General features: G+C 41.8%; 1 protein-coding gene across 3 annotated transcripts; it reads left to right on the top strand.

Annotated features, from left to right (window-relative positions):
* The first annotated feature begins 5,731 nt into the window (after positions 1-5,731).
* Positions 5,732-14,990, top strand: LOC118207250. Of its 3 annotated transcripts, none has more exons than XM_035380639.1 (6): positions 5,732-6,277; positions 7,617-8,257; positions 8,916-9,068; positions 10,181-10,257; positions 11,154-11,420; positions 13,643-14,990. In XM_035380639.1, the coding sequence occupies exons 2-6, from the start codon at positions 7,627-7,629 to the stop codon at positions 13,685-13,687; spliced, it is 1,173 nt and encodes a 390-aa protein (XP_035236530.1). In that variant the 5' UTR covers positions 5,732-6,277; positions 7,617-7,626; the 3' UTR covers positions 13,688-14,990. The 3 variants fall into 3 exon arrangements, with proteins under 3 accessions (XP_035236530.1, XP_035236528.1, XP_035236529.1); XM_035380637.1 differs by lacking the exon at positions 5,732-6,277 and adding an exon at positions 6,309-6,679; XM_035380638.1 differs by lacking the exon at positions 5,732-6,277 and adding an exon at positions 6,312-6,679 and having other exon boundaries at positions 8,919-9,068.
* Positions 14,991-16,362: the final 1,372 nt, after the last annotated feature.

The following is a 16,362-nucleotide window of genomic DNA, read 5'->3' as shown; positions in this document are numbered from 1 at the left end:
TTGTAACTGTATTTCAGTGTGCTCACTGTGCCCCCTAGTGGTGGAGCCTGGTAAATTTTGAAAAGAGGGTGGAAATTTCCAGAGAAATATATACATTTCAACTGAGCTACAGCCTCTCCCAGAAGATCACATTGCAGAAAATTCTGGGCTCTGCCAAGTCATATCAGATAGGATTTTACTGTAATAATCCCAGTTATTTATTAAACAAGAGGAAACCACACGTTTCAAGGTCAAACTTGTAGAGGAAGCATTAGCCATAAAGGTATTTTATCCTGGACTTTTCTTGGTAAAATTAATTCAGAACAAAGTAGGCAAGACAAAATGAAAGTCATGTGAAACACATTCATGATTCATGATGCAAGAAATTAGGACATTAAAATAAGATACATACATTGAAGAACATTTTTGATTATTTTCCCATGCTATGCATTGTCAAATTAGATTTAAAAAAATATATTTTATGATTATGTTCTTTGAAGGTGAAAACATCAAATAACCTGAAAGAAAATGAAAGCTATGTCAAGAAACACATTCATGATTCATGATGCAAGAAATAAGGATATTGAAATAAGGGAAATGAGGTATGTTGATTCACATTTTTGATCATTTGCCCATATAATGCACTGTAAAATCTGATTTTAAAATATTTTATGATTATGTTCATTAAAGTTCAAAGAACTATCCACTGTTGAGCTTTATTTTACTAAATTGTGATTATTGTAGTAAAAATCATGCAATTTTTGTTTGATTATCAAGCTAATTTTAGTCTGTGATTGTTGTATCCATTTCTGTTCTTTTGTATTACGAAGGATTGATTATAAAACGAATTGGGCCTTGAGTTTAGAGAAGTAACAATAGATTGAATTTATATAATGCTTTTCATGTTCTCAAAATGCTTCACAGTGAGGGGGAAGCTCACTTCAGTCACCACCAATATAGCACCCACATGGGGCAATGCGTAGCAGCCATTTTGTGCCAAACCACTTACCACAAATCAGCCAATAAAAAAAAAAAAAAAAACTGGGAACTGATTCAGGAGCCAGACCGAAGACTGACAGTTTGGCCAGGACCTCCTAACCCAGGGGACCTCCTACTAATTATGCCATGGGATTGACACCCCAGTACAGGAAATGTATGCAATAAACATTGATTTTCGATTTCATTCATTCTTCCTCTGTTCTTGGGCACCTACCCACTTCTGAAATGCTGCCTGTTCATCATTCCCAAGCCCCTCCCGCATTCTAACACTGTTTTTAATTACTGTACTTCAAACTTGCGCCATCAATATGTGCATTCATATTTAATGAGCTTGTGAGTGCACATACACAAATTATTCATCAGGGTCATTCCCCTAATATTGCTCTAAGTGCTGCTCTCAAAGTCATTTTAAGTACAAACGATTTCCATGCAAATTGAATGCCTTTAGAAGAGTTAGGTGACAATTGAAGACCAATACAATACATTTGAATTTTGGCTCGAATTGAAGACTTGGCTTGGCTGCAAGGAGAACATTTTTAAAATCCCCATGGACCAACCATCCATCCACCTATTATCTAACTCGCTTATGCTTGGTCATGGACACGGAGCCTATCCCAGCATGCATTGGATGTACCTTACTGAACCCGTGTTCAGCAGTTGTCTACGATCATGAAAATGCACTTTTGTACGTCGCTTTGGATAAAAGCGTCTGCCAAATGAATGTAATGTAATGTAAAATGTAAATGAGAGGCAGGAACACAGCCTGGACAGGCCACCAGTCGATCATGAAGCACAAACACTATTCACTCACACACTCATACCTAGGGGCAATTTAGACTCTCCAATTAACCTAATCTGCAAGTCTTTGGACTGTGGGAGGGAACTCACACAGGCACAAGGAAAACATGCAAACTCCACACTGAATGGCCCCTGTTCTTTGGTCCATGGTGCTGCAGTGGATAGCACTCTAACCTCACAGCTAGAAGGTCCTGGGTTCGAATGCTGGCCTGGGCTGTTCTGTGTGGAGTTTGCATGTTCTCCCTGTGTTCGCGTGAGTTTCCTCTGGGTACTTCAATATCCTCCCACAGTCCAAAAACATGCAGGTAGGCTAATTGGAGACTCTAAATTTCCCATAGGTATGAGTGTGTGAGTGAAGGGTGTGTGATAGATTGGCAACCTGTCCAGGGTGTATTCCTGCCTCTTGCCCAATGCATGCTGGGATAGGCTCATCACCTCCCATGACCCTGACCAGGAATAAGCGGATATAGATAACGGATGGATGAATGGAACAGTTTAGCAGAGTGAAACCTGTCAGCTGACATGAGGGTAAAGGTGTGACGTTTTAATACCTGTAGACAGAGAGGGTTAGTATTTCAAATGCATGTGTTTTAAGGCTGTCAAATGTGCCATGAAATTGAGTTTTAATATTAGCTTTGTAATTAGTTAGAGTTCGAATATATTCGAGTATCATTTGCCTATAATTCACAAAAATAAACTGCTTATTGTCGGGCGCAATATGCACGTGACGCTCCCTCTAAACTGGCATACGTGTTATTTTCCACAAGCGGGCAGTAGAATAGAGGACATCGGTGAACTTTAATACTGGGTTACTACATCATCCTAAAACGTATTTCAGATCAACTGTGTGGCGCGTGCGTAGAAAATCACGTCAAAGTAGTGATTTATAAAATTTCAACATCACTCGATTTGACTGTGGAAACGGTCGTGGCTCTATGTCAGGTCTTCACTTGACGTATGCACGCAAGTTCATTTTATAAATGAGCCCCCTTCAGTTTCTATAGCCTAATGCGCAAATGAATAAAACACTTTCTCGTGGATGTAATTTGCCACAAATCGCATTTATTAATCATAGGGAAATGATTGTTTATAGGAAATCCCTGTTCATTTCTTAACACAAAAACTTTTTAAACGGTTAATACCTGTAGCCTAAAACAACATAAATTACTGTTTAGTTTAACTTCTTTCATCATCCAATTTTATCAAAATCTTCAGAAAAGAAAGGAAACATAGCCTGCCATGAGAACATTATTTAGCCTAAATTGTTAGCTGACCAGATCTGTTGATCGAAGTGGAAAAAGAGACTGGCTCGCGAGACTAGCTGACCGGTAACGTTCGGTGTCCATGGGGCTGAAAGTATCACCGGAGGTTATTGGCAAGGAAAACCAGACGATCCACTTGCTTGGGTCCAGGGCAGAACGTTTTTTGTTGACAGAGGAAGTAGCGTTAGCACAGGAAATGAACTTTGCGTGCATGAACATGATTCGCCACATGAAATTAAAGCCTGCATGGTAATTACAATACGCGGGATCCAAAACTAATATTCGAATGCTCAAATTTAGGTTCTAACTTTTAAAAAAGAAAGATTTTCGAATAGTTTTCGAACTTAGAATATTTTTTGACAGCCCTAATGTGTTTGAAATGTGTATTTGCATATATGTATTTTCATTACATTACATTACATTATAGGCATTTGGCAGACGCTCTTATCCAGAGCGACGTACAACAAAGTGTATAACCATAACCAGGAACAAGTATGAGTTTCATATGCAGTATGGGCATTCTGCAGACATTCAGTGGAATACCTGTCAGACCTGTTACTAGTGACATCTTAAAATATAAGCTGGTAAAATACAGCTCTGCAGATCCCTGGGGATTTGCAATGATTTGCACTAAACCAAAATGTAGTATCATATGAAATAATATTTTGTTCAGAATATTGGTGAACATAGGTGCATCTTTTAAAACTGTCAGCAGTGTGCAGGAATTTTACTTGTGTCTAACGGATTAACTTAATTTGGATCATGTGACCCAGGTCTGTTACCTGTACAGGTCAGGTGGGGGATTGTGGAGTGCCAGTGTTGGATGGCTGCAGTCATTTGCACCCCTCTGAATCATTTAACTCAGTTTGATTAGGACGGGTGTGTTTACGACCGGAGTGTTTCCGCAATGTGCGGTTCATTTGTATGATTTATTTCCCATGTCCCCATCCCTGCGCCTCTGTCAGACAGTCACCTCCTCTCTGTCATCCAGAGAAAAACATATTTTTGCCCGTGTATGAACCCCTGAGGATGCAGCGAGGCACTGTGAGTTGGGCGGCGTCTGACAGGATAACGACTGCGGTTTCAGCTGAGTACGGTTTCGTTTCCCTCTGGCAGTTTCTCGGAAAGAGACTGCTGTCGGGTTTGTTCACTGCAGTGCGCTTGAATGATGGTGTAATTCACACGGACGCCGCATTCGCGAAAGGTTAAATAGATTCATTTGGCTGATTTTAACCTTATATGACTCTGCGCTGCTAGGTCAGAACATCGCCGTGAAAGCATATGTTAACTAAATGAATGAAACAAGCTCCTGTTGAGCTGTACTCACAAGCAATAGGCTACGCAGTGCCACTAACCTCCCTCGTGTCCTCGGTTTAGGTCCGGTAATAAACGCAACACTGCCAACAATGCTTGAAATGTAACTGTTCTGCGCCAGCAAAGATTCAGTGCCCATGAGCTACCCACTTGCAGGCTGCAGTCGGCACAGCTTTAGGTCCACCCGTATTTTCACATCGGCCCTACTGCTTCCCTCTAGAGGACAGTTCAGGTAAACAGAAGACATGTAATAAAAATGCGAAATGGTTGGCGAATGATCCTGCCGTTAGTCGATGGTTGCAGTGCAGATTGGTGAAACACCAGCAGACGGACAGCTTGCACCAACAATGATACAATAAGTGCTTTCATCCTAGTTTGGTCTTTTCTTCAATTTCAAAGTTTCTTTGCAGCAAAGCAACAGATTTGGGCAGCACACTCAAGCAAAGGAAACATCTTTGTACAGGGCTCAAACGCATCCAGCAAAGAACAAAGCTTCATAACAATGCCTACTCAAATTTAATACACATACACGACAGAATATTCAGCCTGCTCTCAGTATAAGGCAGAACGTTGACTGATATTTATATTAAATTATTACCATAACAATGAACAACCATTATTTGTCATTCATAATTGTTGGCTCCTATCGGCACTGAAACAAAGCGTAAAGTACAACAGGATAACACAACAGGTAGCAAAAACAGATAGCTTTACTATTGTAGCTTACATTGTGAACTGTACACTTACCATATTTTAAGTACATTTTTAAGATTGGAGAACCATGTACAGGCTGGTTTGCATTTTCACTGCTTTCACACATCAAAACGATTCTGGTTATTATATCTTATTCAGTAGATAAAAATGCTCAGTGGGGAAAAACAAGATGTAATAGCACTACTCTCTGATCCTGCTTGGAACTGGTCAGCTTGGATAAACTGTGGGTCTCTGGCCTCTATTGCATTACCTGTTTCTAAACTACAGAGGCATAAGGTCTTATGGTGACCCATAAGGCATAAGGAGTGTTAGGTCCTTCCTGGAAGAGGAGACTTTATTGACCGTTCGGGGGAGTCAGGTCACAGAGACATGTGAGATGATTAATTTGAGGTGAGGTCTTAAACTGTCAAATGCCTCCTGCAGTGCCCCCCACCCGAAACCCACCAGCCCCCCAATCCAAAGTCATTGATGGACAGCCCCACAAATGGCCGTGTGTGTGGTATTCAACGTTCCAGAGAAAGAGGGAGAGATGAATGAACTCATCTCCCTGTTTGTTGTTCCCACAACTACAGCCCCTTGAGTAAATAAATGCTGGAGCCTTGAGCTCCAACACCTGGGCAAACGAGCTGGATCCCGTAGACTCCTGAGGGCGGTGCTAAATTACCTTTGACCCTGCTTACACAGCATGTCCTCCATGCACCCCTCTGCATCAACATCCCTGGATATTCAATAACTGAAGCCATGGAGCTGACAGGACTAATTGTGTGATAGAGAGGATGGGTTTTCGCATATGTACAATTGCCAAATGTGCCACGATTATCTATGTTGTCAGTCTTAATTACAATACCCAACCACGAAGATCACTTCCAGTGGGTTCACCTTTGTGATAGCTGAGCGTTTAACTTAGTTTCTGACCTGGAACAATTTTCTGTACTGTATGAGGTTAAAAAGTAATGAAAGATGAAGAAGAAGAAGAAGGATAGTTTCTATATTATAAGTATGTTGCACATTTCAAAAACACGCTTTTGTATTAACTGAACGACAACTTCCTGGGTGCAATTGTTGTCACCTTAGCAGTGTAGCCTTCCTGGCCAGTACGGTGTAGTCACACCTTTGGACCTTGGAATGGTGACGACTGTCTTATAAAGTGCGTGTGAATTGTTACAATTTTACTTGACCAAGCAGGACATGGAATAGTTCAACACTACAAGGTGAGTTTCGTTCTTACAAAACTTTAATCTGCCTACATGGTCCTTTAACAGTTCTAACAGTTTTCTGGAAATTCCGAAATTGAATCATGTTACATTTTCATATCGTAATATTTCATCCGCCCAATATTTCCGTAAAATTGCAAAGTGACGAGAGCAAGAATTTTTATTTATTTATTTTTATTTTTTTGAAGCTGGCCACGGCAGGACTGCAACTTCCCTTTTTGCAAATAGTAAATGGCTCCTTTTGAACCTTTTTGAGGAACTGCAGCGTCGCATTCTGCTACTTGAGATTTCATTTTCATTTTCAAAAGCAAACTTGAAAGATACGGTGCGGAAGAAAGATCATAGCATACGTTAATTTGACATGATACAGGGTGCACGATGCTTCATTAACGACGGACAGTGAGTTCATTTCAGTAATTTACAACACGTTCCGTGTAATTGACTTATACAGCCATATTAATTACTGATTAATGTTTCAATAATTTTACGGGGTTGTGAGAATCGCTGTTCGAATGCCCTTTCCTCAAGGGTAGTAATTTTTTGGCAATTAAAAGATCACGTTGGAGTTTTTCAGTTCCGTCGTTTGCAACTGAAGAACTTTGTCCTTGTGTCAACGTTGGAACTAGATGATTTTGATTAAAACATGGAATTAGTACTACATAATTGTACATATGGTTAGTTTTATTGTTGCAAATAGTTGATATGTGTTGAGACAGGTTGAACTTTTTTTTTTTACTGTAACCTACTGTCTGCTTAATGCTCCTGTCAGGTGGTTGACCTTTCCCTGTCACCCGTGCAGTATCTTTATATGAACTGATATCTCTCAGACAAGCGCTTTAATGAGAGTACAAAGTAATGTGCGTAATAAAGGTGTCATGTGTTAACCATTTCATTTAGGCAGGTGCAATCCCTCCCATTGTTGGGGGGTTTGAGGGGAGTAGTCTGTGGACCCCTAGTGCAGTTTGCCTCTAGTGCTCTCAATTCATAACAATCACTTGCCTTCCGATCTGCGTCAAACTTTATTTAAAATACCTTTTAGACAACATTACAATTCCTGCAGATTACTGACAATTTTAAAATAATCTTTTTACCAATATTTTTACCAATATTGAGAACAAAAATTGTGAGAACAAAAATCATGTGATTGTGTTGACATATGATGTTTGAGGTCAGTAACATGTTTCATTGATAATTCTCCGTTATTTACAGGAATGGTTTTAAACATTATGGGCATCTAAAACAGCTTCTTATTTTAGGAGGCCGTGGGCTTCCACTCTTTTAAATCTTGGGGTTCCCGTGAGTACTGCTCCCCCTTCTCAGCGCGATGCCTTTGCAGGGAGTCGAGGATGATGATGATGGCTGAGCCTCCGGAGCAGCCAGACCCAGGAGGCCGTGCGCTGCTGTGTTTGGGCCGCAGGGACACCAGTCGCCTCCTGGAGGCGTACGTGAGGCGGAGCCTGAGCCTGAACGACGGGTCCCCCCCCAGGCGGCCCAAGGCCTCGAAGTGGACGGCCGTGGCCAAGAGGCTGAGACCCGGCACCGTCAGGTCCTCCAGCGATGGCTCCGCCCACCTGTGGAGGCGGAGACTGGGCGGCACGGGGCGGGTTCCCTCCCCCGCCGAGGCCCCGCCCACGGGACGCCCCCCCAAGCCCTCGCTGGCTGGGGGCAGCTTGCGGAGGAACGACAGGAAGGAGAAGGGCTCGTCGGCGCTGAAGGGCTTCCTGGACCTGTTCTCCAGGAAGGCCCGGGAGCCCCGCAGTGAGAGGACGGGGGCCTGTGGGGCCCCGGACGGCCCCACCCGGCCCGTCTCCCTCCCTCTTCATTTTCAGGGCGGAGTGGAGCAGCACTCCCAGCGGGGCCCGACCTCCTTGGGAAAGAGGTGCTCCGTTCTTACGCTGTCCCACCACAGCCCAGAAAGCGCCCAGACCCAAAGGGCACCCTCTTTCCGAATTCTACCTGGGACAGAACAAGCAGAAGGTGAGTACAGGGAACATACAACGGACTAGTGTGCATTGCATTACTTTACATTTATTTGGCAGATGCTTTTATCCAAAACAACGGACCATAAGTGCATACGTACATACAGTACAAGATGCAAGGCACGCCTTACATCTAACATCACTGCCTGACCTCACTAATGCTCTTCTGGCTGAATGGAGGCAAATCCCTGCAGCAGTGCTCCAAAATCTAGTATAAAGTCTTCCCAGAAGAATGGAGGTTGCTACAGCAGCAAAGAGTAGATCAACTCCATATTAATGCCCATAACTTTGGATGATATGTTGTAGGTCAGGTGTCCACATACTTTTGGCCATATAGTTTACTGTATATTTGGTGTGCCTCCATGTATTCAAATGTATTATTCAGTATATCACTGTATATTTCTTAATATATGGCATTATATCCTCATCATGTATGTTACCACTTGTGTAATTGTTGCAAAGAGAGAAATGTGGTTACAGGTGGATAGAACTTACTTCAGTATAATACATAAATGAAAGCAACAATGCTGAACAAAATGGCTACCTTGATGCTGATCGTCTAAGGTTCTTGTCTAAGGTTCCTGTCTGGGTTCTTGTCTCGGTTCTTGTCTGAGGTTCTTGTCACGGTTCTTGTCTCAGTTCTTTTGTTGCTTTAGCAGTGGTTTCCGTGGAGCCCACCAGTGCGTACTACGAGAACGTGTCGCAGGAGCTGGAGCGCATCGTGAAGGAGGTGAAAGACAGCCCGTCTGAGGAGGTCCAGCCGTGCTTCACTGTAGCTCGGATGAGGGCCAGCACGGGGGCCGCTGAAGGTACTGCGTGTCACCTCCTCTGCTACGGCATCAGAGTCTAATGAAAAGAATCCTCACGGGGGTCACAGAAGAAAGGTTTCTTTCACATGCGATTGGTCGGGCTGTTGAACCCCATTCTTATCACTATTTTAATAGCTGGGCTCCAGTGTTTCAACAAGAACACCGCAGATTTATATTCGGGGGTTCAGGTCAGGTGTTTGCTCAGGTCTGGTGTTCAGGTCTTTTTTGTTTATACTGTTTGATCTTTTTGCTCTGTGACATTTAATTGAATTATTCGTTCAAGTTGTATGTCTTGGATGTATGATTAAGGAATATCTGTAGGAAGATTTTATGTAACTTTTATTAAGATTAGAAAATCTTATGACCCTCAGGTCTGTTCTCTCTCAGTAGATCTCTATAGCAGAAATGAGTCTGTATATCTGATTGTACGCTTGAAATGAGATTAGCTTGAAATGTATTTGTTAAGAGAAAAAGTCATTACTTGCTGTACAGACGTATTTGGATGCAATAAGTAGTAACTGGGCTTGTAACCGAAAGGTTGCAGGTTCGATTCCCGGGTAAGGACACTGCCGTTGTACCCTTGAGCAAGGTACTTAACCTGCATTGCTTCAGTATATATCCAGCTGTATAAATGGATACAATGTAAAATGCTGTGTAAAAAGTTGTGTAAGTCGCTCTGGATAAGAGCGTCCGCTAAATGCCTGTAATGTAATGTAATGTAATAACACAACAATCATAATGGCTGTGAAGATTGCAGGCTTGACAGATTTTCTCTCAGTTTCTCTCAAAGATGAGCAGTACATATCACACACTCCACGTGCAAATCCACCATCTTCACATTTGCCTTTAATTGCCATCAAGCTGTATAACTTTAGAATGGTCTCAGTTTTTGTTTGTCAGAATACGGTTCTGTATATTGAATTCTGTTATCATGGTTACCAAGGTTTTCAAACAATATTATATCAGCCATACAATTAATATTACGCCCCACCTCTAGTTTTTGAACACAAACAATCTTGACTTAAAGCCGAAATTTGTCTTTGACATTGTCCACAGAATTTCACGACAGAATTTTTGAGATTATGAACTCTTTCGACTGAATCTGTTTTCAGCATTATCTTCAGATGAGGAAACCATCGAGAAGATCATCAGTTTGTTAAAGCAACAGGGGGATGACTTCAATGTGAGGGTAAGCTGTCACTGTATGTAGCCAAATGTATGGAAATAGGACTGGAAAAGTTGAGGCTCTCAAACGTATGTACAGTAGAGCATGTCCTTCAGCCAGTAGAATAAGGGGTACAAATTAAAACGGTCAAAGTAAATTCCACTTAGATACCAGGGATATTTTATTACACAGTGAGCTGCAAATGTATGGCATAGTGAATCGTGGCATGGATCCTTCACTCAGTGCTGGATACTCTCTAGGCCAGTGGCAACCAGTGGGAACATCCTTTACCTCAACAGCGGCATTTTAACCAAGCAAGTCACCTTGTTTAGGCCAGGCCGCCCGTGCCTGGCCAGCTGGTCAGTGTGGGGTGTTATAAGGAACCCTCCCATAACATCCCAGATTCCAGCAAAGATTTCCAAATGGACTTCCAGCCAGTGGCATCGAACGGGGTGTTATTCAGTTATTCAGTAAATCCTTCAGTGAAAATGACCCAATGCCTATCCTCCTGCTGTTAACCTGGAATACTGGGGGTGTTTAGATTAAATAATGGGGAGAAAACCCACTTGTTTCTCTGTTTCTCTGTAAATACATAAACACTGAAAAAAAGACTTCAGTCTGCATTTATTTAGTTGACTCACAGAGATATATAAGGATTTATTATTTTTTTTAGTACTACAGAAAAGTGGCTGTTTATATTTTGTTATACAAACTATTCTTTGTAGAAATTTGGCTGCAGTGAAAATCATTTTCCCATTATATCCCTGTACATATTGCTGGTTGAATAGCATTATAACGTACCTATCTCAGCTAGCTACATGGCTACCATGGGTCCCAGAGTAATTCCTTCACTAAATAAAAAGCCAGGAAAACGAACGTCGGCAGTCCTAGTCATGCCTACCCCTCATTTCCCTCCCCAGATTAAGGAGAGCGCTGGAGCGAGCTCCTTCTTCCAGAGCCTGTCGTACGGGGCTTTCCGCCAGCTGGCCGACCGCTACATGGAGGAGGAGGTGCCCAGCGAGCTGCCCGCAGACACCGCCGCCCCCGAGCTGGTCAAGTTCGCCTTCACCCTGGACTTCACCGCCAAGGTGGCTGGCCTCTCCAACCAGGCCGTCAGCCGCATCATGGGTTTCGGGAACCAGTACCTGCAGGACCGCTTCACCCAGATGATCAAGGCCCAGGTTCCGGTAAATACACCTGGGGGGGGGGGGGGGGGGGGCTTTGCCCAGCTTTAGTATTCCTTTAGGAAAGCTGGGTTCTTCTTTGGCTTGATTCTCTTATCCCAAGCATCCGGAAGCATCTTGGAAGCATATATACTGCATTAAAACAGACATGCATTAAATACACAGGACAGGAACAATGGCAGATTTCAAATCATCGAGAGTGTCACTAAGGCTGTGTTTATTTGAAAAGTCACAAGATAAACATCAGAAACCTTGATTTGGTGATTTTATTAGGAGTTTATAAACTTTATCACTTCTGACTGAATCTGCAGTGAAGCAATGCCCCAAACATTACTACAGATTCTCCATTTGAATGTGAATCGGCCATTTTGATTTGAAAGCAGAAATTGACCAATGCCTGTGGCTGTTGTGTGCTCTTCCACTGTTATCAGTTGACAGTTTCTTCACGCATTGCTTAAACCCCAGTTGATCAGGAAGGAGTGCGAATACTAGTTCTAACCACAACATAAAAAAGGATGTATAACTTTAGAATACAATGATGCATTAAATGCCTCTTCAGCATACGTAATGGACAAAAAGCCTCTTCAGTATACAACAAGAGCCTCTTCAGTTCCAGAGAAAACTAAATAGAGTTTTCTCGCTTTATGATCTTTTCTAGTGAACAGCAAATAAAAGTAACAGTGTGGATAGGAAGATGGTTCAGAACTTAACCTCAATAAAGTACACAACGAATAATAAACCATGCAGGGACTAGACATTAATTTAGGCAACTAATCTAGACTTGCAAAGATAAGCCAAGGATAGGTCTGCTAGTCACCCTAGCACAGGTGATCTGGCATGAAAAGAGCTGGGCCCCAAATCTCTTTCGACTGATCCTTTATCAGTCTGACAACTAAAGCAATGAAAACACCAACTAGGAAGTCCTAAAAGACCAGTGGAGTAGACAGCTAAAATAAAACTGCATACATTAGGTGCATAATAATTGAGGGTAATGAGTAATTCAAACTGGCTATGCCATTTTCTGCCTCTTTTAATGCCAACAGGAAGGGTGTTGTCCAGACCTGGGTCAAATACACAATTGTTTTGGATTCAAATACTTTTCTGTGCTCTATTGATCTTGCCTGGTGTAATTGAGCCTGCCAATATGACCAGAAGGTGGGGTTTGCACTTTTTGAGAGATCAGACAAGATCAGTAAAGCATTGAAAAGTGTCATGTTTCGTGGTTTGTCTGTGTTTCCCTTTTTGGGCCGCCAGGTGGCGGCACTTCAGTTTTTAGTTCTGTCCTTTTAACCTGTTTAATTGTTTTCAATTATTCTATTATTGTTTTTGGGTTGTCTCTTTTCCCTTCCCTCTCTGTGGCCTGATTGTTCATTGTGCCCTCCTGTGTCTCGTCAGTGTCGTGTCTATTTAAGTTCCCTTCTCCCTGGTGCTGGATCCTTGTTTGTTTGTGCCTCTGATTGTGTTTCTGCCCCGCGTGTTTCCTTCTGAGAGTAGCTTCCTGTGTTCTTGCCCACGTTCCGTTTTTACGTGCTTCTGGATTTTTGGATTTTCTTTGTTTCCTGAGTTTTGAAAATTTACTTTGCAAGGCCTTTTGTTCCCTTTTGTTCCAGATTTGTTTGTTCTGTTTCTTAAGTCTTTGTTTATTACCGTTTGGAGTTTTGAGTTTTTTCCCCCACTCTGCGTTTGGGTCCTAACCCCCCATGCACCTGACAGAAAAGTATTTGAATCCAAAACAAATATGTGTTTGACCCAGGTCTGGTGTTGTCACACCCTCATTGAACAAGAGAAAATACACCACAGCTGCTCTCAATGACCAATTACCTGCTCGTCTTAAAGACTCAAACAACAACAGCTGATCCACTAAGCCCTATAACGAAGTGCTGAGTCAAAGGAATCTCTAATTTAGTGAGATACTAAGAAATAATCGTACTAAGCAAAAACTAAAACATGCACTGAAGGAAACTAGCAGACACTGTAGGATAGGTGACTGCTACAATGTAAGCACTGAAAAGATAAAACTTTGCTCAGTCACTTCCTCTTTAGATATCTGTCTTTACACATGTGATCTAAGATCCTACCTAAACAATGGTTTTGTGGCAAATGCCAGTGAGGTAATATCATGCAAAGCTCTTGGGTGTGGAGAAATATTAGCATGTGTTGGACTGTTGGCTTGGAAGAGTATACGAATAAGAATGCATTGTGCCTTTTTGATTCTATGACTGCAGGTATCTCGAGACGAGGCAGTTCAAAGTTTCATGGATCCAGACTGATTGCGCTGAACTCCGGGAAATGAAGAACCAGATGAGAACAATGCTCCTCTGCTGGGACCTGCTTGGCAGTCTCGTGAAAGAACCATCATTAGCTGGGATGTTTTTCTGTTTCCTCCTTTCTCAGAAAATCCCACGCTGGAGAAATTTCGTTGAAACCCACATCTGACGCTCAGGAGGTGGGTGGCTCTCAGCTCTCGGCCCGCCGGCTACACGTGGCCCAGTTTGAATATGTGGGCCGGCCAGTTCTGAGACTAATAGGCCACTTTTATTTTCCAGTCAGTGGAAAGAAAATGACAGAAAAAGTGTGATGCAATAACTTTTTTTTTGCACTGAGGTGACAGTAAAGGAGTTTATGAGTCTGAAACTTGGAATGCACAACTGGGGGAATTAGGCTAAGAGCCACAAGTTGAGCTCTACATTAAAAACGGAGGAGACCTGTGATTTACTGGCAGAAAGAGGAAGTACACCTGGGAACCGTTTCATTGCAGGCATGTTCTGTGAGAGTGAAAGCAAGACTGCAGTTGTATCATCCCATGGTCTGTCATGTTGTCTTCTGCCACCATGACATTTAATAGAAGCTGTTGTTGTACAGTTCTCTATTTTTTTTTTGGCACAGGGTACAGGATGTAGACAAGACTGAATTCCCTGAAAGCACAAACTGTTTTTGTTCCTGGTTGAGAGTTGTTTGCCATGCCTAAAATTACAACAACAACAAAAAACCTACACTGATGCATTTAATGCAAAATGGCTGCTCAATAGCTGATGCTAACATGGTGCCCTATTGGTGTGCCTTTGAGTATCAGTCGTTTATTAATATAGAAAGCCTAACCAGAATGAATGACCGTATTGTGTGAATTATGTATTGCTGACAGGCCTTTTATTGTTGCATCGGGATGTTGGGCGAATGAATGTATCCTAGCGAATCACAGGACCCAGCATGTGACTCTGTGCTGTAAATGTGATTGGTCACGCCAGCGCACCATGCCTCTCCAGAGCTGTGACCCAAAATGTTGACTTAATTTTTTTGTTTCTTTTTAAGATTTTTTTTTTTTTTGGTACAAATTTGAGTGTTGTGCAATTTCATAAGCAGAATTTTGTATTACTGTGTATGCAGGCATACACAAGCTCAGCTGATTCATCATCTTTGAAACATGTTCTGCACACACTGATAGCTGTGTAAAAGTATGAGCTTATATGAATTAAAATCCATAGACAATTATTCAAATCAAATGACTGGATACTCTTCATAGACACTCTCTATGTATCTACACTCTTATAAATAAAGACACGGCTGCCACATGGACCCTGAAAGTACAATAATGTTCTATTTGGCTTTGAAAACGTACCAACAGTACCAAGCAATGCATTGCTGGGTAAGGGTACAATTTTATGTACCTGTATGATACCACACAAATGTTTATACCTTTTTAGGCACTTTCTCATACCTATTTTCTGAAAAGTGTACATAACGAGCCTAGTTTGGCTGAATGGCCTGTTCTCTCCGCTTTTTTTTTTTGTTTGTACACCTCAAAGTTTCTATTTAATACATCCTTGCAGGTCTTGAAGTATGCATCTTGATGGTAGAACTTAAGATGAATGCTCCATTTGTTTGGGACAAAGATATATATATATATTTTTTTTTTTTACTTGGGTCTGTAATCTATTTTATATCTGTAATCCACATATTCATATGTGGTTAAAGTGCACATGCTGAGCTTTTATTTTTGGGTATTTTCATACATTTTGGTTTCACCCTATAGAAATTACAGCACTTTCTATAGTGACTACTGCCCCAGAAGACTTCACACACAGAACTACACAGGCTACACTACAAAATGCAAAACACTGGTTAGCTGCAAAAACAGGATGGCTAGGTTACAGTTTCCTAAGAAGTGACTGAAAGAGCCTGCAGATTTTTGGAAAACAGTCTTTTGGACAGACAAGACAATGATTCACTTGTATCAGAGTGATGGCAAGAGCAAAGTGTGGAGTCCAAAAGGATGCCCGAGATCCAAAGCACACCCCTCCCCATCTGTGGGGGTGTTATGGTCTGGGCATGTATGGCTGCCACAGGTACTGGCTCACTTCAGTGATGATGTAAATGCTGATAGCAGCATTACAATGAAAAGTGCAGAGAAGCATCCTATCTGCTCAAATTAAAGCAAATGCCTCCAAACGTATTGGACACTGTTTCATCCTACAGCAAGGCAACGATCGCTGTAGGATGAAACATACATACGTATTTAAATTTAAGATAACCCTCTCTTGTTGAACTACCTGGAGAAACATGCAACTTAAACTCATTGAATTTGGCATAAAGCTCCTGAGAATTTGCCTATATTACTGAAGTTAATGCGAGTGATCACAAATTGAAATGTATATGAAATGTGAAAGCTAAAGGCTTTTAAATAACTGCAGAACATCGCATCGATGTGAGACTCGGTGCCATCACAGCCTGATGGATGACAGATGAAACTGCAAACAGAGCGAATAATGCATCCTAATGTAAAATTCTCAAACTCCTGATAAATGAAGACTCTACTACTGCGATTGGTTAGTCATATTTAATATGAAAATGTTCATCACTGTAGCAGGCCTACTTTAAAAGACTTTTTTATTTTAAATAAAAACATACTAATTTATAACACATCAGCAAGGATGCACACTGACATTTA

The sequence above is a fragment of the Anguilla anguilla genome, chromosome 11 (assembly GCF_013347855.1).
Source record: "Anguilla anguilla isolate fAngAng1 chromosome 11, fAngAng1.pri, whole genome shotgun sequence".
Classification (NCBI taxonomy): Eukaryota; Metazoa; Chordata; class Actinopteri; order Anguilliformes; family Anguillidae; genus Anguilla; species Anguilla anguilla.
Note: the sequence above shows the minus strand (reverse complement) of the source record. Positions and strands in the feature narration are given on the sequence as shown.